The 24,784-nt window shown below is 34.4% G+C and overlaps 2 protein-coding genes across 7 annotated transcripts in view; one reads left to right on the forward strand and one right to left on the reverse strand.

Moving 5' to 3' along the window:
- Window positions 1–24,784, reverse strand: part of MACROD2 (mono-ADP ribosylhydrolase 2) — a 1,913,210-nt gene that overhangs the window by 1,551,923 nt on the left and 336,503 nt on the right. The window lies entirely within an intron of this gene.
- On the forward strand, window positions 856–14,268 carry FLRT3 (fibronectin leucine rich transmembrane protein 3). 2 transcript variants are annotated; one of them, XM_037494370.2, is made up of 3 exons: window positions 856–1,092; window positions 9,068–9,811; window positions 10,739–14,268. In XM_037494370.2, exon 3 carries the CDS (start codon window positions 10,758–10,760, stop codon window positions 12,714–12,716), a length of 1,959 nt encoding a protein of 652 aa, XP_037350267.1. In that variant the 5' UTR covers window positions 856–1,092; window positions 9,068–9,811; window positions 10,739–10,757; the 3' UTR covers window positions 12,717–14,268. The 2 variants fall into 2 exon arrangements, with proteins under 2 accessions (XP_037350267.1, XP_037350275.1); XM_037494378.2 differs by having other exon boundaries at window positions 9,068–9,259.

Consider the following 24,784-nt stretch of genomic DNA (forward strand, 5'->3'; position numbering starts at 1 on the left):
ATAGAAATTTATAATATCTATGTCTTACTATTGTCCAGTGTTTTTTCATCATGCACCTAAATTAAAATATTTTTAACACAAGCAAAACAAGCCCTAAAGATTATTTTCTTGTTGAGACCTTTAGAGCATGTTCAGAGTAGCAACAAACATATCAGAAAGGAAAATATTCTGTTTAACTGTTCTAAAAGTTTTTATTTGAGAGAGGGTTCTCTATATATATATAAAAATAATCTACTGCGTTCTAAAAAAGATAGACAATCTGTGAAAGTATCTGAAAAATATTTTCACTTCCTAAAATATATAAAATGGTAGCTTATGCATTATCTCCAAAGAAATAGGACTAAGTACTTCAATATTTTATTTTTTAACATTCCTTTTTCCCTTCCCTGAAACATATCACTTTCATTAAAACCTTATTCATTTGTCAAAAAAAAAAATTCACAACTGGGGTTTCTGGCTTCATAATTATAATATTACTAAAACAAGTAAATAATGAAAGTAACATAATTTTGGCTAACTTTTTTTCAATACAGATGGCTTAAACAGAACACTAACCTGTATTTTTCTACTGTAATATTATAAATATCTTTCTAACATGCTTGTAATTTTTATAAGCATGCTACCATTACCTTGTTACAGTAAACTTTAGAAAATGTTGAGATTCCCAAGAGCAGCCTACAAACCAAATGGCATCTTAGTTTTGGCAGGATGAGAGCCTCATTTTGGCTTCTCTCACTCCCTCTAGCGTTTGCAAAGCTCATCGCTCTGATTATCCAGTTACCTCACTGAATAAAAGCTTGGCTAAGTCCTGCCCATCTATGACATCACCCCTTCCTCAACCACTGCGAGGTGAAGCTTTAACTTCAGAGTTGGAGGTGGGCTGTGTGCAGTAAACTGGAATGCTCTCCCTCGCTCACTCCACAGTGTGGGAGAGATCTGAAGCAGGACAAGCTCAGCCTGCAGCTGCCGCTGGCTTTGTGTGGACTGGACGCGGAGCTTGGGAGAGGGGGAGGGTTATTACTCCTGTTCACAATCAGTGGAATTACAGCTATATCCGCAGTGTATATAGGATTGCTTTTTCTCATCTTCCCGGTAAGTGTTTTCCGTGTTTTTCCTTATGAATGTCCCAGAAAGTTTGCTTGGTTTTGCTCCCTAGAAAGGAATAACTTGGTACCATGAGGCATCCAAATCGAACATTTGTTCTGTCACCGGTGCGAGCTATGTATGTGCGTGCAAGCCAGCAGGGAAATTTGTAACTACATAGCCAAATAAAGAAGTTTCTTAGAACGGTCTTTCATTTTAAAAAATAATCATAAATGGCTATTTTTCATCTCATGTAGTTGCGAGTTGAAAAGAGTTTTATGGAAAACAGCAAATTGTAAAGTTAAATATTAAATACAAGGCAGATTTTCCACAGATAGGAAAGTGAAAGGTCTTGCTAACTTGGCGTATACTATATGTGTGGTATGATCACCAATTGCTGTTTTTACAACTGTGAAAGAAAATCAATAATCCCTCAGCCCATGAGTGCGCAGTACATGAAAAGCATACATCTTGCTCACAGCTAGCCTAGCTACTCCTGAAGACTTATGTGCCTCAGTAAGGATTAACAGCTACACCTAGATTTTAAAGCTTGCACTGCTATCCGGCCAGAGCTGCTTCAAGCAAATCTCAACTAGTGAATTCAACTCAGAGGAGGGGGAGACTATCTTCCAAACATGTTCCCTCTCTAGTAGAATGCCAAAATCCATTGCTGGGGCAAATGTAGTATGTGACTGGCATGGTAATTGGCAAAGCCTACTCAGAAAAACTAACAAAGCTCACCCTGGAAGCTATGCCTGATGTATGCAGTTTAGGATGGAAGGGTGAAAAGAGGAGCAGAACCCTCATCAAGTAGGATATACAGAATCTCCATTCACTTGCAACTTATAGTAAGAAAATCTTATATTTAAAGAAAAAGCTTTTATACCACAAAGCTCTCAAAAGTAGTTAAAAGTATCTTTTCAAATTTTTTGTTCAGTGAATTAGCTCTGAAACAAAATGGTTGCATAGAGGTAAAGAGTGCAACAGGCCTATATTTTCTCAGCATCTGGAGGAGGGGGGTTAATTTTTAATTGATTGATTGATTGATTAGAATAAAAAAGAAAAACAGATCAGATATTTGCCTATTATGAAAACAAACTCTCTAATGGTTTTAACAATTAGCTATTTGTAAATTTTCTGTGTAAATCTATCTGCTCTAAAATGCACATGTTATTTCATTGGCAAAAAACTACATGAATAAAGCTATTAGAAGTGCTTCAGCTATAGCAATGCTTTCATTTATTCCTAACCGCATTAGGATATCCTAACCAGCATAAACATAAAGAATTTGTCTGTTTTCAGGTAGCATTACTTATGTTGCCCCAAAGATGATACTCATCTCTTTTGAAATGAATAAAGAAATTAATAGTTTAAAAGTGCCACAAAATATTAATATTACCATTACTACTCAATGTATAATATGCCAAGTTTTAATATACAAGTCAAAGATTTGCTATTTAGGGTGCAAATATACTTGTGTGTGTACACAAAATATGCACACATGTATTTTTAGTCTAAAAAAGGTGACTACGTGTATTTAAGTAGGAAAAAAATCACATTTTTTTAAAACTAGAGAATGACAAAACACATGAAGTCCAAGGAGCAGCAAAGATGTTGGTGAATGAATAAACATAATTAATTCACTAATATTGTGATCCTGTATTATTATCAGTTCTTAATTGTGGTTTTCATTTCTCTGCACCCCCCCACCCACTTTAAATCAATTATGAGTAGGTTCAAAATGTCCAATTAAACAATACCTAAATAAAAGCACTTATGAAATACATAACTGGGTAAAGTTTTACAAAATGAAGAAAAACTGTAAGAAAATTTGTCATAACTGAAAGTGGCAGCAAAATAGAAGGTATGTTTCTTTTGCTTTCAAATGTTAATTAAAAAGCCTCCAATTCTATCAAAACTTTTTTAGAGCTAAATGAAGCAGTGTGAAATAAATTTGGTTGAAATCTTGTGGCTGTCAGACTTTGTTAGCAAGCTATTAATTATCTTTACCCCGGTTTCTTCTCTAGACTATATTGCCCAATCAAATAGAAACTCCAATTATGCTCACCATCTCCTGCCTAGGGACACAAGACCCTAATGAAGGTTCAGTGTCTCTAGATGAAAAATAAAATTACCAGCTTTAAACATGCAAGTGCATGGCAGAGAGACTTGTCTATGCTTTTTTTTGGCTACATACCCTAAATCATCCTCCTTTTCCTAGATTATTTTGAACAATTTTAAATGTTACAAAAATCAGTTTGCCTTGTATTAATATTATATGAATGCTTCTTTTTGCTTTTTTATTTTTGATATGCCATCGTCCATACCATTATTACATTAACCATGTCATTTAATAAACCACTTCGTTAAAAATTGGCATTTCAATACATCTTAACTTTTCCAGGCTTTTTTAAAAAAGTGGGTGGGCTACAGGCTACATAACAGAAATTGTGGTTAATGGCAAGATTTGAGCTAACTCAAAAGTTCTGAATCAACCCCCTTAATATTCTTATAGTCATACCAGACTATTTTAATAGAATTATAAATAATTGCTGAAAATCAAGTAAAGTACGCCATAAATGAAGGCAATGAGGGAAATAAGTTTCAGTAAATTTTTCAAAGGCAGTAATTTCTTCCCTCCTTTTCCCCTCATTCCCTCTTCTTTCTCACCCCCCCACCTTTTTGCCCCTGAGGCCTTCACTGTTCTTCTCAACGGGAGGCTTTGTTGTAATTAAACCAGAGAAAAACTGGCCGACAGCAGCCAACATCTGACTTGCGGCTTCTGAAAGCAGTCTTCTGGTAGAGTGTACCACCCCCCAGCGGGCAAACACTCTATAGTAAATCTCTCAGAGATATTAAATCTCAAAACTGCATTTTTTCTCTTCAGAGCATTAAAAAAAGGACTGTTTATGGGCTTCATCTAACATTGCACCATTTCAAAAACTTATCACAAGTCAGCAAACCAATTTCTAATAAGGAGATGGTTTATAATTGTCTTCTGAAAAAATCCTTTCTCTTAAGAACTAATAGGAATATACATTTGAGAAGGAATTTTCCAGTTTCAGAACGCAGATAAACATCAATGCATTTGGATGAACACCACTCTAAAAATAGTTTTGAAAGTCATGTTTATATGTTTGGTAAAGCAGGTTTCAGGAGTTTGATTTGTCTACTAACAACTCCAAAAAAAAGCAATTTTAAAGCAAAATGAAATTAAATATAGATTAAGCTACAGCTAAAGTTCCATTTGTTTTGCATATGCATAATCTCTTTTCTAGCCCCCAAATCAAGTGTCAGAATATATAAAAAGCTTTCTCCAGGTATTAGTCTGCTTAACTGAGAGGAGGGAAAAATTGTTCTCACTTGATGAGACAATGACAGCTTTTGTTCTTTAGTCTTCACTTTACATAGGCACAAGTTACCGGGGAAACTTGAAAAAAAAAAAAAAAAAACCCACAGACCAGGTTTGGTTAAACACTATATTTAAAGTGTGCTACTGGCCAGTGGATTGATCAGTGTATTTGTTGATTTTCCTTCTCTTCATTAAGTTTAAGTCAATAAAATCCTGCTCTAACATGAAAAAAACAGTGATTTATGATTTTGAATGTTCTTATCAACCAGCACAGTGCTTGGCACAGAGTAGACCCAAACATTAGTTGATCTAGTATATGGAAATATAAACATTAAAAATTAAAACCACATCAACCCAATTGTACTCATAACACTGAAAAAGGATTTTCAAGTTTGCAATGGTTTAAAAAAAGTAAGCACAGTTTTCATCGCAGTTGCTCCAAGGTCAATGCAAATATAAAACGTATCCACTGCCCATAGCTCTCTCTTTATTGCTTTATCTTTACCACCCTGTAAATTAGTATCTTATTCATTCTTACAAGTCTTGGTTCTCTAATTCATTTTGTCTGGCTTTAATATCACAAAAGGAAGCAGCATTCTCTATGATGAAAGATAACATTCCACTTTGCCTTTTTGTTCTAAGGATGCTCTATTTAACTTTACAAGCCAAAATAAATGAAGCAGAATTAGATTCATTTATCATAAACCTATTGGGGAAAAGAGCCAGTAATATAAGGAGAAAGTAAAAATCCTTTGCTTTAGAACTTTTATACCCTATATTACATAAATAAAAGAAAACCTTCTTGAGGCTAGAAAATAGTCTGGATAAAACAAGTATGAAAAGACATACTTGCTTCTCTGCTTCTCAGCAAACCCTTCAGACTTCATGACTCTCAAGAGAAGAGTTAGAGGTCCTGCTTGCCTGGCATTAAACAAAAGAATTGGAACTTTCCTGAAATCTGATGATCGTGGAAAATTTAACTACCAGACAGGCTGCTTAGAAAGCATTTTGCTGTCACTATCAACTAACCTGATATACTCCAGTTTTTCATTTTAACTATATATGTAATTCATTTGAAATGACATTTGTTGTTGCAAGGACTTAGCATTCACAGGTTGATCATTTTGCTGTTGATCTCCAGCAGCAATTTAAGCTTTCATATATAAATTACTTTCACAAATCTCTAGATTCTGGTTGTATAATTCCAGTTTACCTGGAAATATTCACAAACTTGGATAAATTTGATTAAGCTTGTTTTCTTCAGTCTCAAGGTTATATGCAAAATAATGCAATTAACAGATTAAAAGTTCTACATCCCATCTTACTTTTAAATTTAATATTTTTAAAATTTATCATTAACAAATTATTTTGTGAGGGAAATCATTAAAAAGAAGCTACAATCTCAAAACTCTACACTTAAGATTTTCAAAAAATGAGCAATGATTAGTCAAAATCTTTTTAAGTCAAAGATAGCAAATAAAGGACTTCAAAAGTTAGTACTATCAACATATAATCTTAATCTGAGTAATTAAAACATGAGAAATGCCTTCTTATTCCCACCTCCAAAATACTGTCATATCAAATAAATCATATGAAAATGTAGATTGCTTAAATTTTAAAAAACTTTATTTACATATCAGATTTCTAAACAAATATAACTTGTTAAATTATGCTAGTTTTATTTAAATATCTCAAAATGGTAGTATCCACATCTTTCTTAAGTATACAGTGGAAATAAATTGAAGGCTTTTCACAGAGTTGATAATTACATGGGACATGCATTTAAAAACTGCATAATGTTTACTTACATAAAGACATGGACTAGAAAGATTCCTACCAAAATTTTTATTCAACTGTGAGGTGATTATGTTTTTCTTCTTTTCACAACAATTATAAAAGTTCGATACCTAACCAATGGCTCCATCAAAAATAATTTTAATATATCCATTTAAGTAAACATGTTCCAGTACCCCATTAATATTATTTTTGTAAAAGATCTACTTTGTTTGTTTAGAAGGAATGTCCTCTTTCAAAAGTATGCAGACATAAAGGTTCTGCAGTCTATGTTGTTGTAGAAACCTGGACCCAGTGTCCATGCCAGTGGGTGTCATTTTTTTTTTCATCATTAAAATTCAAATATAATGTCTCTATGTGCTTGAATACATGGAGCCAACTCAGAAAAATGAAAAGTCTAAACATGGAGCCAGGATTGCTTATTTTAGATGAGAGATCCTGACAGTCTTAAAATGCAAAGTAAAATTGTTTAGCATTATAGTTTCAAATATAGAGGGGAAGGGAAAGAGATAAAATATAAAATACTAAACACACAAATTTGAACTGTTTTGAACTTAAGTAAAGGGTGTAAGTGTTAGGGGGACAAGGACTTTGAAGAAATTTTCATTTCTGAAAAAGTCTCCTTCTCTCCAGAGTAAGCCAGCCTATTATTTTTGCCTTTTGTTTTAATGTAATTTGGGGAGAATGACATTTCCCAAAACCTTAATGAGACTTAAGCTTTCTGTTAATCCCACATTATTACCACTATTGTATCAATGGCAATGTGAGTTTGCATATCAAACAGAGCATAGGAAGCAGTTTCACAAATGTAAAACAGAAAAAATAAACAGATTTATCTTCCTTCTTTTTACACTAACTTAGATTTGTCTCTCCTCTGGGTTAAAAAAAGTGAAAATCAATACATATTTTTAGAGTTTGATTTGATGGAAATATTTATTGTCCAGATACAAGTTCAAGGGCAGTAATTTATCTTTGGTTATCATTATCACTATCATTACAATCACCTTGGTCAGCTCTAAGCTGATCTAACTCCAGGGACAAACAACACATTTTAAATCCCTGTTCAGTACATCCATCTTCTTAGCTTTAGAGTGTTCCCTGAATATGAGAAATCCTTGACTACTGGTATCCTTTTAAGCAGGTTCTAACCTGTTATTTTTATAATGGATTTTAATTAATTTCTGTTGCAATTTAACGAAAGTAATTGTTTTCTAAGCTTAAATTAACCAAATTATTCTAAATGTTGAATAATATTCCAGCTTAAAAAACATTTACAGCTGGTACTTTTAAAAATCACATTGCAACTAAAATTTCAACAGCCTAGTTTTCCATGTTAAACATCATATACTGAGGAAACAACAATTTTCAAGAAAATATACTACTGAAATTCAATAAAAGTGAGCAAAACCTTAAAGTCATCCAGTAATACCTCACATTAAATGGTAAATCATCAGAACTTTTCCTCTGTGGGCACTTTGTAATATCCACTAGAGACTACTTTATCCATTTTTGTTTCAATTTGCCTAAATTCAAATTAAAAATATCTGTAATTTTTTAGATGTACCCTTCTGTTAATAATAGTGTAGGGATCCGGTGGCATCCTAAAAGAAACTGAATTTTTAGAGAGAACCAGAAACTCAAATTTTGGCCTTGTTTAACATTCACTTTCAATAGTGTTTGAATTCTGGAACAGATGCTATCCTTGTTGGATGCTAGGTAATTACTGAGGGAGAAGCAAATTGCTTCTACTTTAGTCCTTAATTTCAGGGTCAAATATTTCCATGATTCTCTAATATTCCCTACATTACAGAAAGTACCTGAGTGGGTAACCCTGCATAATAGATACTGATCCTACCCACTATCTCCAGTGTCCTCCCAGCAAAATTTGCATATGCATATTACGTAATGGACAAAGCAGCTATTAAAATCATTGGTCTCTTTGGGTACACCTCAATTCTTATTTCAGAAAAGAAAAATGCAAGTACTGGAAATTGAAATGTACATGTTCAGACATAGAGAGAAATGCCTTATAAGGCTTTGGTATGGTTTCCTAATGGTCATTTTACAGACAGATTGAAATAACAATCCATTCTATTCCAAATACAGATTGTTCAAGTTCAGTTTGCTAAAATAAAATTAAAATTGAATAATTATGATTGTACTTCTTTTGGCCAAGTATACTTGAGTAACTAGTTTCAAAATCATTGACTAGTCCTATAAACACCTCTTAGGAGGAACATGCTAGTGTCTAATTCTGTAATTGGGAAAAATGGGGCCTGCAGTAAAAGTAAAACAGGATACTGGGCAACTCAAAAGCCTCTTAACTCTTTTAAACTATTTTCAGTTCTTTAAATGATAGATTGTGTGACTGCATAAAACCATATTCAGAAATGTCTAAAAAAAGTTATCATGGCATTTTGTCAAAAATCCTTCCTAAGTATATGCTTACCTCTTTTGCATGTATTTGTTTTCTTCTTTTTAAATATTTTATATCAACGATATAAAAGTGAACTTCTAAAGATTAAATTAATCTGAATTAGAAAGTCATTAAAGGGTGCTTAAATGAAACTTTGCTTCTGAGTTTTAAGGCAAAATATAACTTAACAAATAGTTAACAGTAAAATTTATATTGGGTGACAATATCAACTTTAGCCCCTACTTTATTTATATAATACAATGGAAAGTAAAAAACAAAGAGGTAATTTTATCCCTTCTGTTAACTGCTATGATGAAAAATGTGTTGTTTAAAGAAAAAGGTGAAATTAAATTTCTAAGATATTTCTCTAGTATGTCAAAGTCTGTTTATTAATAGTTCATTAAAACCTTTTACTTTCACAGGAGATGCCCAGTATATTTTAAGGAAGAGGAATATAAAGGAAATCTAGTATGCTTCCTTTTTTTTCCATGAAGAATATTTGAATTAAATTTTCTTTGCCTCTTAAAAAAGAATACCTGTGCTTGCATAACGTGACCATACCAGAAACTCTGAGAAGGCAACAAGAAGCAAAAGCTGGAAATAGCTATTTCACAGTAGGTAATCATACCTCAGGATGTAGCTACTATACAAAGTTTATACTTGGATAATCCTGGATGGGAATAAAGGTGGGTGGTAACTGCCTGAAAAACCTATTACCATACAGGCCTTAGCATCATGAATGGCTTTCTTCATGAGGATCTGAAGTTACTATCTCTGACCACATTGCACAGAAGAGCCAATAAGAATTTCAAAGAGAGCAATTTTCACTAAGGGAATTAAACTACACAAAAGGAACCTTCACACAGAAACTCTATCAGAAAGGAAAAAAAAATACATAGGAAGCCATGTGTTCTACATAGTAACAGAAAGCTGAATTGTATCTGGCCCCCACTTTAATAAGCTTGTCCAACATGCTGAACTGCAGCTGGATGTTCACTGACAACAGCAATCCTGATCTGGAGGTGTGCGTGGCATAGGATTACTTGAATAAACAGTGAAGAACATTTCCAAGGACTAAACAAGAGTTTTTAAATCTCTCACCAAGAAAATAATATATGTGCATTGGATTTTCATTCACGCAAAATTTACTCACATCGTTCAATAAGGTAGGAAATATATTAAAGTTTCTTATTTTCATGCCTGAAATTATAAAGGCTAATTAATACCTAAAAGTGCAAAATAGATTATATTACACAATAGATTGATATAAATCTATAATTTTCCAGCCATGGGGAAAGTTGAAACATAGACTACACTGAAACTTAAAGATATAAACACATTGTGAAAATATGAAAAAGAATAGAGTAAACTATGTGCATAAAGCTATTAAACTATATAGTGTGAAACATATTACAAAATGTGAACAAAATGGAATTTCCCACTAAGATTAGTTAAATGCGTTAACTATATAATTCTTTCCTTCCCTAGTGTATATGAAGAAGGTTCCTTCTGATTTTCTTGCTAGAACTATCTAACAATCTTTAATATTAATTATCAAAGAAAAAGAAATAACACTAATAATTGACTTTACTGAGTTTGAGGATGTCAGGTGTGCAACGATACCTACATAGTAAGAAAATTTCTTGTTTTGTTTTTAACCACACATTTCTATACCTCTATGGCCTTCTTTGCTTTTTAAGAACAGTAATATCTTTAAATATAACAAATCATATTCCTATATGTTAATTAATTATGAATATTAGAAAATCAGAAATTTCATTTGCTTAGTCAGTGAATAGCTACGAAATTGATATTAAGTGCTATGAAAATGTTTTAGAATATTCAGTACAACTTCAATCATATCTAATATTTCAAAATCAGAGGGATTGGAAACACAAACTTCTTAATACCACAAAACATTTAGGATAAAGAGATTATATGATTATGTTCATTGCTAGCTAGCAAAAGGCCCTAAGTATGCAAAAAAAAAAAAGATTGTTTATAGATGTTTTAATTTTTACAATGTTTTGAATATTTTAATTATTTTCACCTAATTTCTGTTTTTTGTTTTTTTTTAACTCACTTCATTTTAGGGCTCTGAAGCTACTGACCATGATCAGCCCAGCCTGGAGCATTTTCCTCATCGGGACTAAAATTGGTCTGTTCCTTCAGGTGGCATCTCTATCAGTTATGGCTAAATCCTGTCCATCTGTGTGCCGCTGTGATGCAGGTTTCATTTACTGTAATGATCGTTTTCTGACATCCATTCCAACAGGAATACCAGAGGATGCTACAACTCTCTATCTTCAGAACAACCAAATAAATAATGCTGGTATTCCTTCAGATTTGAAAAACTTGCTGAAAGTCGAAAGAATATACCTATATCACAATAGTTTAGATGAATTTCCTACCAACCTCCCAAAGTATGTAAAAGAGTTACATTTGCAAGAAAATAACATAAGGACTATCACTTATGATTCACTTTCAAAAATTCCTTATCTGGAAGAATTACATTTAGATGATAACTCCGTCTCTGCTGTTAGCATCGAAGAGGGGGCATTTCGAGACAGCAACTATCTCCGACTGCTTTTCCTGTCCCGTAATCACCTTAGCACAATTCCCTGGGGTTTGCCCAAGACCATAGAAGAACTACGCTTGGATGATAATCGCATATCCACTATTTCATCACCATCTCTTCAAGGTCTCACTAGCCTAAAACGCCTGGTTTTAGATGGAAACCTGTTGAACAACCATGGTTTAGGTGATAAAGTTTTCTTCAATTTAGTCAACTTAACAGAACTTTCACTCGTGCGGAATTCCCTGACTGCTGCACCAGTAAACCTTCCAGGAACAAACCTAAGGAAACTTTATCTTCAAGATAATCACATCAACCGGGTACCCCCAAGAGCATTTTCTTATCTAAGGCAGCTGTATCGACTTGATATGTCCAATAATAACCTAAGTAATTTACCTAAGGGTATCTTTGATGATTTGGACAACATAACCCAATTGATTCTTCGCAACAATCCGTGGTATTGTGGGTGCAAGATGAAATGGGTACGTGACTGGTTACAGTCACTACCTGTGAAGGTCAATGTGCGTGGGCTCATGTGCCAAGCACCAGAAAAAGTTCGAGGGATGGCTATTAAGGATCTCAATGCAGAATTATTTGATTGTAAGGACAGTGCAGTTGTAAGCACCATTCAGATAACCACTGCAATACCTAACACAGCGTTTCCTGCTCAAGGACAATGGCCAGCGCCAGTGACCAAGCAACCAGATGTTAAGAACCCAAAGTTCACGAAGGATCTGCGAACCACAGGAAGTCCAGCAAGAAAAACAATTATAATTACTGTGAAATCTGTCACCTCAGACACCATTCATATCTCTTGGAAACTTGTCCTACCTATGACTGCTTTAAGACTCAGTTGGCTCAAACTGGGTCATAGCCCTGCATTTGGATCTATAACAGAAACAATTGTAACTGGGGAACGCAGCGAATACTTGGTCACAGCGCTGGAGCCTGATTCACCCTATCGAGTCTGCATGGTTCCCATGGAAACCAGTAACCTCTACCTATTTGATGAAACTCCTGTTTGTATTGAAACTGAAACTGCACCCCTTCGAATGTATAACCCTACAACCACCCTTAATCGAGAGCAAGAGAAAGAACCTTACAAAAACCCCAATTTACCACTGGCTGCCATCATAGGTGGGGCTGTGGCTCTGGTGGCCATAGCCCTTCTTGCTTTAGTGTGCTGGTATGTCCATAGGAATGGCTCAATCTTCTCAAGGAACTGTGCATACAGCAAAGGGAGGAGAAGAAAGGATGACTACGCGGAAGCTGGCACTAAGAAGGACAACTCTATCCTGGAAATCAGGGAGACATCTTTTCAGATGTTGCCAATAACCAATGAACCAATCTCAAAGGAGGAATTTGTAATACACACCATATTTCCTCCTAATGGAATGAATCTGTATAAAAACAATCACAGTGAAAGCAGTAGTAACCGAAGCTATGGAGATTACAGAGACAGTGGTATTCCAGACTCAGATCATTCACACTCATGATGCTGGAGGACTCACAGCAGACTGTTTTGGTTTTTTTTAACCTAAAGGAGGTGATGGTAGGAAACCTGTTCTACTGCAAAAACACTGGAAAAAGAGACTGAAAAAAAGCAATGTACTGTACATTTGCCATATAATTTATATTTAAGAACTTTTTATTAAAAGTTTCAAATTTCAGGTTACTGCTGCGATTGATGTAGTGGAGATGCCTGAACACAAGTCTATATTTTAGTATTTTTTAGTAATTTGTACTGTATTTTCCTTGCAAATATTGAAGTTATAAATCATTTACTTTGTGTTCTACTGAGTAAGATGACTTGTTGACTGTGAAAGTGAATTTTCTTGCTGTGTTGAACAATCAGGACTGCATTCACATAAGATCCTTGTAGTATAAGCACAGGCCATTTTTCACTTTGGTATTAATAAAATGTAAAAAAATAAACCTGGCTGAATGAGAAAATTAAATTTTAAAAAATAGTTATGAAATAATGTTCCAATTATTAAATTTGTATTATCCCAGTGGTATTCAATAAATCAAAATACGTGAAGTAATGGGCAATATCAAACTTGCTGCATATCTCCATTTGCTTTAAGCAAATTATATATCCTTAAGAAAGTAAACATACCTTCTGAACTGAATACATCGGCTGGCATAAAAGAAGTGGGAAGTCGGTTGTTAAAGCCAGTGATTGTTAGCAAAGCTTTGAGGATAAAGGATTTCACAAAAACAATAATGTAAGTGTGCTTCCAAGTTAGGGGGAAAATGTATACTTAGGAAAACATGAAAACTTAGACTTGCATAGCATAATAAACATAAATACCAGAATTGCATTTTGGGTTTGCCTGTACCACACTGGTTTTTGAAAAGTGAGTTCTAGACACATAACTGTTAGTGTTTATGATGTCTTTACAATAAAGGATGTCAAAGAGAAACCGATACATACTAAAAAGGTAGTATAACCATAAGCAAGTCCCTTCAACAGTCCACCGAAGGTAGTACTTTAAATAAGTGAGAATTTAAAAGAAAAATCATGCTAAAGATCAAATTCAGATCTGGTTTATAGGAAATGCTTTAACACTGTACATAAATGTTCTGTTTACTTTCACAGAATACTGCCCATTACTGTCACATTTGCCAGATATTACATAATGAACTTGTAATGTAACATTTCTTTCTAGCTTCCTACTGAATTGTGAGCTATTACTTGTTAAAAAACATCACTTTTCCGTTGCCATGATTTTTTTTTTCCAACAAAAACCAAAGTGCATTGTACGCCCTTTGGCCAGTCTTGTATGTGCCTTGATCCAACGCTACATGTATTCAGCTTTTAAAACTCGACAGACAAATTTTTCATAATTACTCAAATATGAAAAATTATGGTCTTATTGCTGAATAAAACAAAAAAAAGTACAAAATAATTGTGCTTGCTTTTTCGGGATTATGTTACTATCACTAAAGTAGCAAATGGCCCAGCACATTAGTCTAAGCACCCTCATGTATTTTTCTAGGCATAAAAATAAACGTTGGCTACAAATTTAAAAGAAAAAGTGGTATCTTGATCTTGTGTATCATTTTACTTCAAAAAGTTCAATATTTTGTGCATAAGGTAACTTTGTAAGTCTTTCAGAGTACTAAAATTTTACTTACATGCTCCACAGATGGAAAACTTCAGAAGTGGCTTTGTGAGCTTTCCATCTTTAGTGCCCTGCTGTCACTGCTGTGGGACTCTTTAAGGTGGTCTTTGAAAAATTAATACTTTAACAGCTTTTTGGTAGTGTGAGTTGGCATCAGTAAATCAGAAATTTCAGATCTAAGAGTTCCTGGGTATAAACTTAATAATAAGGCACTTATTTTCTATAACTTATTTTCCTTATCTATAAAATAGGGCTATTACCACCAACCTCCCAGGGTTGTTGTAAGGATTAAATGAGATAATGTGCATGAAAACTGTACAATGCTATACAGAATGTTACTGCCATTATAGTTTTAAAAGAAGTTTGTGTTCTTGAAAGTTTGCTAGATCTCACTGCTTCTGCTACATTACTGACAAGTATCTCCAACTGCCTCATGAAATCTCATTCATTATTTAGTTGCCATCTTCAAATGTTTCCCATCACTTTCTCTTTGGACTTGCTGTTATGGAGGTTTTCCATGAATAAGTTAGCACAGACAAACATGATTAACATTAAATATAGAAAATGTTTTCAAAAGGAAGTTTGAGTTTGCTTCCAGAGGTTCTGAGTAGGTCAGCTACAGTTATGCCAGAAGTCAAGGAAACTGCTAAATGGTTCCATAAAGACTCTACAATTTATTTAGAGTCATGAAATGTCAAAATGAAATGGTGAGTTTATGAAAAATCAAAAAAGAAGAGGTATCTTTTCCAGTTGGTCTATCTTTCATGAGCACAGACTATATGTATTTTGATTATTTTACCAGTAATGAAACAGATGTTTTACACTCACAAAATTAGAAGCACTGAAAAGACAAAAGTTTATTCTTCATCTGGGTTTGCTACAAAAGCCAAATGCTTTATTGAAAAATATACTCTTCCTACAGAAAAACGAAACACAAATCTCCAGCTAAAATGGCACTAAATTATAGATCAATTTGCATATATCCCAAATTAATTATTTACAAATTACTCTGATCAGGTACCAACTGAAAATTATAAGGTTAAAAGTCTAATCCTGAATGTATAACATGTAGATTTAACAAGAATTAAATCAGGAAAGCTACCAAAAAATTAAAAAAGGTAAAAATAATCACTCCCTTATAGAGTTTGACAAAAATCAAAAATTGTTTTTAGCTGCAGCCACTTGTGACTGCATTAAACCAGTATGTTCATGCTCTTCTTCCCTATTTCAAAAAAAAAAAAACAACAACTATGCTTTATCTTTTAGCAAGTCGTATTTATTAAAAATTTTCCCCTGGGCCAAAGGAACCAGAAAAAAAAAAAAACTGCTTTACTATGATTTCTGACAAAAGCATATGTTATAGCTACATGTCATTGTGACAATTTTCATAAGGAATCCAAAGAGACTTACATGCTTTAAAGCACCTGAATTTTGGGTATTAAGGGTGAGTTTACTTTTATATGAGCTCATCTGCTGCTGAAAACAATAGTGGTATTTAAAATTCTAATTTGTTTCTCATATTTAGCATGATTATCAAATCTTAATTTAGCAAAGTCTTGCTATTAAAACAACTGTATGTTTTAGATTTTTGGTTAAATTAGCAAAATTCATAATTATCAATCACCTTCTTAAGAATTTCAAAGTTCTCAACACATAATCTCAACAGCCAATAACCTTTACTGACTAGCTTCTACATTATAAATAATGGAAGACTTGCCTCCAAGTGTAACATCTAGAGGTTATAATCCGTAATGTAATGAAAGCTTATTGTGACTGCAATACATAAGCTGAAATAATTAAATCTACGTAGATAAGAAAGACCTCATGAAGGAGGTAAAATCAGGGTTGGGTATTAAAGAATAAGAACATATGTAAAGATAAAGCAAGAATAGCAGGTATCATATTTATGGGGGGAAATGGAAACAAAGTTACGAGAGTCAGAAAAATGAGCAATGATTTTCAAAACTGACTTTGGTCAAAATCACTTGGGAAGACTTTAATTAAGATAACCATGTCTCAATACAGAACTACTAAATAATGTCTCTTAGGTTAAGTTTGGGCACTACAAAAATATATATTTTTTTAATTCCATATGTAATTTTCATGCAGTGAAAGATCACTGTTTTAGGAAGGAGGTATTTAGGGAAAAGTCAGTAATACAGTTGAAATATAGGATCTGCAAAGGTGTTTCATGTCAAACTTTGCAGAATGTTGAATTCCAAGCTAAGAAATTTGCATGATATTCTTTGAGAAGGGTGCAATTCAAAAGATACAAAAGTTAGGATTTGTACAAATTTTAAATTGAGGAATAATAAAATTTGAAGATGATCATTTTTGGTTCTAGAAAATAGAACGTTGATGAGGTGATTAATAATGATGGAACTGCAATTTCAAGGTACTGCAATTTCAGGGTATTTTACACACATTGGGTTTTATATTTATATTGGCTAATTATTAATAATAGTGCTCTCTTTAACCCTTTACGGTGACCAAATTTAGATGAATTATAATCACCTTATGTTAACCTTTTGGAAATGTCTAATTATGAATTTAGAAATGAGGGTCTGGAGACAAATCCTTAGCATCAAGGAAGGGAATACATATCTAAGAGGTTATTATTAAAGATAAAAGGTGGATGAGATGCCCAACAGAAGGAGAGAAAAGAGACAAGTCAAAGAAACATCTACCCCTTTGCAGGACAGAAGATGAAAGAGGAATCTAAAAACAAAGCATAAAAGGGAGGGTCTCAGAGTAGCAAGTCACCACGAGAAAATATGATATAAAAGAAGGATCAAGGTATAAAAAATGAAGTGGATACCAGGAGGCATATTTGTTGACCTTGTGAATAACATGGGGTGTAGAGATAGGGATCTAGAATAAGAACAGAGAGCATAAATAATGGGAGAAAAATAAATTGAGAGGCACATGAGGTGTGGTCCAAGTCATGGTGATGACTGTGAGATGATTACGGTAAATGCAGCGATTGAATAGCTAGAGTTTTAGATAACTAACAAGGAGTAAAAAGTCACTCAGAGATTGAAAAGTTGGTATGAAGGTAAGATTTAGAAGACAGACCCAAAGGATGATGGAGAAAAGTCACAGAGATGAACAGAGGGAAAAGATAATAAGATTAAGTGATGTAGATTAGAAACAAGGACTTCAAAAGAAAAGTAATTCAATAATGGTGATGAAAACAGTTACCAAGTGATCTTTGAGGAGCAGGAAAAACTTTTTTAGCTCCCTATCTCTATGCCACATCTCTCCCAACCCGAATTTCATCAACTAGTGATAGCAAGAGATGCAGTAGATAACAGGAATGTGTCATCCTCAGAGACCAGATGCCAATTAATTCAAGATGATGGGGGAAAGTGCTAAGAAAAATGTCAATTATGTTGGAACCCAAAACTGGAAAATAAAAGTAAAGGATTGCTTTAGTGTAGGGTCCAGTGGACACAGGACATAAGCCAGAAAGGAGGTCAGATTTTCAAATGGAAAGGGATTTAAAACAGAAAAGGAGAGCAGAGAAAGGCACTAAATTCTAAACAGGTGATCAAAGTTTAAGATGCTGGTCATAAGGGGTCAGTGGAAACTCCGATTGTAAATAGTATAGACATTCTGAACAAGAATGAAAGGAAAACCAAATTAACCTCACTCTATTCTGTGAACATCAAGAAAGAATTAAATACAAATTCATATCAAAATACACACTAAGATAGAATTTCTGCCCATCCACACAATCTTTCACCAGCCTTTCTCACAGTATCATATAATTCCAGATGAAGGGATAAAGCAAATCACATTATGAAACAGCCATTTCCTACCCCCATTTCATTTTTATATTATATGGATGAAATGAGATTAGCAATGAACTTTAGGACTGCCTTGAAAGTTTTTTCTTTTTTAAGAGGTTTCAAAAGGAAGTATGTAGCCACAGGGGTGTGGAAGTTGGGGATAATGGGATTTTACAGACTGATTGTATGGACACATAAAAGCAGTTCTTTTTCAATGCCAGCTGTCTGGAGTGGAGGTGGGGGCAGTGTAGGAAATTACTACCCAAAGTAATTACCCTTCTGAATATACAACAGGGCTCTGATAATTCTGACATTACAAAGTTGAGGCTAGCTCATATCAATGTTGCTCTAAAAATCATGGAGTCACTTCTGAAATTCCACATTTTAATTTCCTAGATATGAGGACTAATGTTAAATTTAAAAAAAAAATAGAATAGGTAAAACAAAAGTCTAACAAAATTCTCTTTTAAAAATGTGTTCTATGAATACTAGCAATGTGTTATGCATATGTGGTCTTAATAAATGTCTGGAGATTAAGTTCCTGCTGTAAGACAATACCACTTGTTGAGGATTTTTTACATTGTTAGGTATTTTATATATTTTAATCGCATTTAATTCACACAATATCTTTACAGACAGGATTTTTTTTTCCTATGCAACAAATTCAAACAGCATGTATTATCTGTATTTTTCAGATGATCAAATTAATATTGTGAAGGTCATGGAGCTATTTTAGCCGTTCAACAATAATGATGATTTATTGAGTTGTTATTCAATAATTGTGCTTGGGCCTATGTTTACAACAGTCAACCAGGAAAATATGGAGGATACAGTTAATATAGTTGGATAGGTAGCAATTCATATATTCACCAAAAACCAGATAAATGTAAAGTGAAAAACAGGTGCCATAAAAAAGAAAAACATGCCACTACCAACAAGCATTAAGAGAAACTAGTCATATTGTGTGGCAAAGGAAAACCTAAGACTTGAGGAACAGAGTCAGTCGTGTGACCAGTGAGATAATATTCTAAGCTCTAGAAACAGATTGTGGTCGTATTTCAACTAGGGAATCAGCTTTGTGAGGCTAAGGATTGAAAACAATGTGAGGGTGGCTTGACTCAGGAAAGAAGACAGGGGTGTGGGCCTCCCCTGGTGGCGCAGCAGTTGAGCGCTGGGCTGTGAGGCTGCCCGCAGCCTCTGCAGTGCCAGTTCGTTCCCCCGCCATGGGCGAGGGTCCCACAAAAAAAAAAAAAAAAGAAGATAGGGGTGAGATCTGAGAGACAGACTGGGATTAGAACATGCAGGGTCCTTTAGGCCAAGGACAAGAGACTGGACTTCATTCCAATACAAGAAAGACGTTAGAACATTTTAAAAAGGATGGTGTAGAAGAGGAGGAAAACGATGCATGGGACCAGACTACCAGGATTCAATTGTAGTAAATCTCTTTTGTGACTTTATGAAGAACTAGTGATCTGGAACAGGATAGTGGTGGTAAGAAGAAAGCAGTGAGGGTGGGGAGATACCAGATATATTTTGAAGCTATAAAGGAATCCTTCTTATAGTTATATAGTTAGTAAGTGATAGAACAAGGATCCTGTCTGCCCTTGAAGCTTAATTTTTTAACACGTGCTTTAAATAGTGAGCAGAAATGTATTTAAAACTTATTTTCAATAACTTTAAAAAGAATTTTGAGTCCAGAAAAAAAAATTACTTATTTTATTATAGTGCATTTTTAGTATTAAAACCCAAAATATGTGAATGGGACAAATGTGAAATCTCCTAAAGCTTGTAGACTCCTCCTACTCCATATACTTAATAATGACTATTGGTAGTAAATCATTAATGGCTATAAGGTATCCTAAGAATAACACTTATCTTTCTTGAGCTTTCCAATATTTAATTTCAGAGTTGGAAGGCAAACCTTAATATTTGAGTTCATGACCCCTTTGTGTCTCTAAGAGCCAGAATGGAACTTTCAGTGATCTGTAACAAACAAACATGTTTGTTGCCAAGTAGGGACATAACCCATGAGTACTACGACCTAGTCTACAAAGGTAAAGAAATTTCAAGATTATTTAATATTTTTAACAATTATTTATCTTTAAAAATATTTGAATTATTGAAATCCTTTATTTGGAGTATACTTACCAGACATATACAAACATAGATATGTACTAGAGACCTAATTTTACTCCACACTTTGAGGCAGTATGTCATAGATATTTTGAGTTAGCTAAAAGAGATTCCATGAACTTTAGTGAGGTATACTAACACCCTACAAAAAAAATTAATATGTTCATTGTTTAAAAATAACACAAAATTGGGCCTCCCCGGTGGCGCAGCGGTGGAGCACTGGGTTGCAAAGCTGCCCGCAGCCTTTGCAGCGCCGGTTGGATCCCCGGCTGCTCCCCGGCCACCAGAGGAGGGTCCCACATGGCGCGCAGACCTCTCCTGCCGCCCGCTGCTCCCCTCAGCAGTGTACTTCGGTCCTTCTGCCTGCTCTGCTCCCCGCTCTGGCTCTGGTGAATTCTCTCACCCTCCCGCGCTTCTGACTGTACCCAGTGCTTGTATAAATAAATAAATAAATCTTTAAAAAAAAAAGATTTATTAAAAAAAACACAAAATTTTTTTAAAGTTTATAGTTGAATTGTAACTAGTTTACAAATTGTTTTAAGTTCATAATAGAAAAACATGTAACTAGACTATGATTTAAAATATGCTATTGAATTAAAATATGCTTCTAATTGCTAAGCTATATGTCAATCATAGAACTTCCCCATACAAGAATTAAATATTACTTTTATTGTTGTCATTATCTAGTATACTACCTATTATCTAATACAGTAAATATTTTACTTATATGTTATTATTCATATTCTCCATTAAAATATAAGCTCCATGAAGGTAAGGAATTTTGTCCTTGGTTGTTTCACTGTTAAATCACTCCAAACTATAGAACAATGCCTGGCATCCAGCAGATGCTCAAAAAAAAAAAAAAAGAAAAGAAAAGAAAATTAGTGGGTGAGTGAATAAAACAATGAATGAGCTTCAAGGGATTGTATCACTGAGTATCATCTAGTAAATGTGAAGCTCTTTGTAAACTCAACCATTCCACAAATTTAGACTAATAACCATCTTCGTGATAACTAGCATAGAATATTTACTAAGCATTCACATCCATTATCTCCTATATGTTCTAATTTGTGAAAGAAACTGAAGGTGAAACAGTTTATGCAACTCACCTAATAGCACACAGTATAAGTTGTACAATAGAAATGGGTCATCAATGGGTCTCCCGGGTGGCGCCGCAGGTTGAACACAGTGCTGTGAAGCTGTCCGCAGCCTCTGCTGCATGGTTCGATTCCCGGCCCGCCAGGGAGATTCCCACATGGCCCGGCAGACCTCTCCTGTCTCACCCGCTGCTCCTCTCAGCAGTGCTTTGGGTCCATCTGCCTGTTCTGTTCCCCGTTCTGTCTCTGGTGAATTCTCTCGCCCTCCCGGGCCTCTGGTCTGTACCCCAGCTCTTGTATAAAAATAAATAAATCTTTAAAATAAAAAAGGGGGGTTGTCAAAAAACAACTTGATTCCAAATATAAATATCTTAACTCCCTTGTTCTGTATTTCCTTCTTAAAACAAAATATACTAGGGCACTCTATTAAATTACATGTACAACTGATATTTGACATGATTATTTAGAACACTGTCTTTAAATCAGACAGATCTGGAGTCACGTAAGTTTCTGCCACTTACTTGGGCTAGAGCCTTGGGCAATTTACCCAATCTTTGTAAGCCTCAGTTTCACCTTCTGTAAAATAGGATAATAATAGTGCCTCTCTAATTATAAGGAATAAATTATATATTTCAAACTGAGTACTCAACTCATAGCTGGCTCTTAGTAAAGTCCCAGTAAATTTGATTTTCACCTTGATGACGAAAAAACATTTCCACAGTATCTGTTATCAGAACTATCATTTAAACAGAGGGTGAAAAAAAGCAGGAAATGGGGAAGCAAGATTAAAGACTTTTTCTAATTTCTACTTTTTGTCATACCCGGCACTGATTTTTACAGAAGCAAATACTAATAAAGGCATATTTTTCCCTCCCTGCAAAACAGAACTGTCTTCTTTACATTTTCCAGGATCTCAATACAATTTTTTGTTGTATAAGAACAAATATCTAAATAGTTACTTGTCTAATCAAAGTCACAAAGGCATTGATACAGAGTATATCATACACATTTCAGATGAATTAACTCCTGCTAGTGGGAATTTTTTATGGGAAGAGCAAATTCTAAACAACCAAGTACATGTCTATCTCATACAAGCACAGTTTTCTGTTTAAGCACAACAGAAAACTACACAATACAGGCTATTACCTTCTATAAAAGTTGTGAATCTAATTTAACTTGCCTTGAAAAGGAAGAAGGAAGAACAAAGAGGAAGAAGGAAGAACAAGAACAAAAGGTGTAGGGAGGAGGTGTAGGTAGGAGGAGCAGGAGGGGGAGGAGAAGGTCCAATGACTAGACATTTAAACAGGCATTATTCCCTAGTTTATCAAGTTATGAACTTTTCCAGGTATAAGAATTTAGTTAACTTTTTTCCTCAGAAAAATTCTCATTGATGGGTTCAATTTAAGAGTGAAATTTAGATTTTAATATTTATTATACTGCAATAGTACTACCTAGAAGAAATGTGCTAGTTCACAGCACATGCAACTTTCTCACCTCCTCAGACAAATTTCACAAGTTGCTTTCCAATTCTTTACCTTCCTTTAGAAGTCCTACACATAGAGGTATCAGTAGAAGTCATTAAAACCAATTAATACTTCACCTTCCTTTTGAGACAAGAGGAGAAAGTGAAACAGTTCAAACAAAATCTTTAATAAATCCATGAAAGTAAATTTATACAAACTTTAAAAGTAAAGGAAAGAATTTTGTGACAAAATTATGTGTATGCAATATTAAATGCTCAAATGAAGGAAGTTAAGTATAACTGCTTACCAAATATTCACAAAATACGTATTTACCCAACTATACTATATTTTACTATAAGTATCAGTTGAGACTCTTTTTAACCAAATTCAGCTTTTAAATTAAAAAAACTAGTTAATAACTATTATTAGTAGTAATAATGATGATTATAAGCTTATGAAAATGAAACACTATGAAATGGTTGCTATAAAAACCATAAAAAAGAATCCTTAATCACTCTGCCCTTCTGCCCATGAGTATGATGATCCTATCCTCTACTTTCAACCACTCTCTAGCAGATAACAGGGTAACAAATATATTCTTTAAAAATCTATCTAGGGCCTCCCCGGCGGCACAGCGGTTGAGCGCTGTGTTGCGAAGCTGCCCACAGTCTCTGCAGCGCCGGTTAGATCCTCGGCTGCTCCCCGGCCACCGGGGAGGGTTCCACAGGGCGCGCAGACCTCTCCTGCAGCCCGCTGCTCCCCTCAGCAGTGTACTTCGGTCCTTCTGCCTGCTCTGCTCCCCATTCTGGCCCTGGTGAATCCTCTCACCCTCCTACGCTTCTGACTGTACCCGGTGCTCGTATAAATAAATAAATAAATAAATAAATAGATAGATAGATAGATAGATAGATAGATAGATAGATAGATAGATAGATAGATAGATAAAATCTTTAAAAAAAAAATCTATCTAGAACAGAGGCCTCCCTGGTAGCACAAGGGGTTAAGTCTCAGCTCTATGAAACCATCCCTGCCACGGCAGCACAAGTTCCATCCCTGGCCAGAGAGATATCCACATGGCACAGCAGACCTCTACAGTCTTACCTGCTGCTCCCCTCAGCAGTTCATTTCAGTAGATCTGCCTGTTCTGCCCCCACTCTGTCTCTGGTGAATCCTCTCACCCCTACCCCCACACCTCTGGCCTACACCCCAGTTCTTATATGCAAAAATAAATAAATCTTTAAAAAAAAATCTATCTAGAACAAGCTATTCTATATATCAGAGTATATTTTAAAATTTAACATTGATGCCAAAGTGTTTTAGTGCATGTACTAAGTGTAAACATTATTTACTATTTTTATTTAATAAATTTTTACATCATTTTTCATTTTTGTACCAATTCACCCATGCACCATCACCATAGTCCCTTGTGCTCTTCCCACCCGTGTTTTGATTCTACTCTCTCCTCCTCTTCTGCAGAATGTCTCTGATACATAGTTGCCTGTTGATTTTGATTTTTAATTTATTATAATTAGTTTTTTTCCTGATCCCTTATTTGGTTCCTCTACATTCCTCCTATAAGTGAAACATTATTTAATGTAGACATTAAAGGATTATAAATTTACCATCCAGAAAGTTCCCAGCAACTACTGTTATTTGTACAAAATACTACAGAGAAGACACAAGATATCATCATATTCAAGCAAGCCATTCTTGTATCCAGGGTAGTGGTTAAGAACATATAGTTTTGGAATTGAGCCAACCAAACTACAAACCACACTGGTTCTACCACTAGCAAGGTGATCTTGGGCAAACTACTTAATCTCTCTAAACTTTCCTTTCTTAAGCATACTTTATAGGATTGGTAGCTACATTTAATGTATATAAAATGTTTAGTAAAATAGTAGTTGATATGTCAGTAAGTACACAGAATTTAGTGCCTATAGGCAATATAT

Source organism: Talpa occidentalis, unplaced genomic scaffold (genome assembly GCF_014898055.3).
Source record: "Talpa occidentalis isolate TD23 unplaced genomic scaffold, MPIMG_talOcc4v2.1 talOcc4.10, whole genome shotgun sequence".
Lineage (NCBI taxonomy): Eukaryota > Metazoa > Chordata > Mammalia > Eulipotyphla > Talpidae > Talpa > Talpa occidentalis.

Excerpts from the sequence above, each read along its gene's own strand:
- FLRT3 (XM_037494370.2), top strand. The coding sequence starts at position 10,758 with ATGATCAGCCCAGCCTGGAGCATTTTCCTCATCGGGACTAAAATTGGT.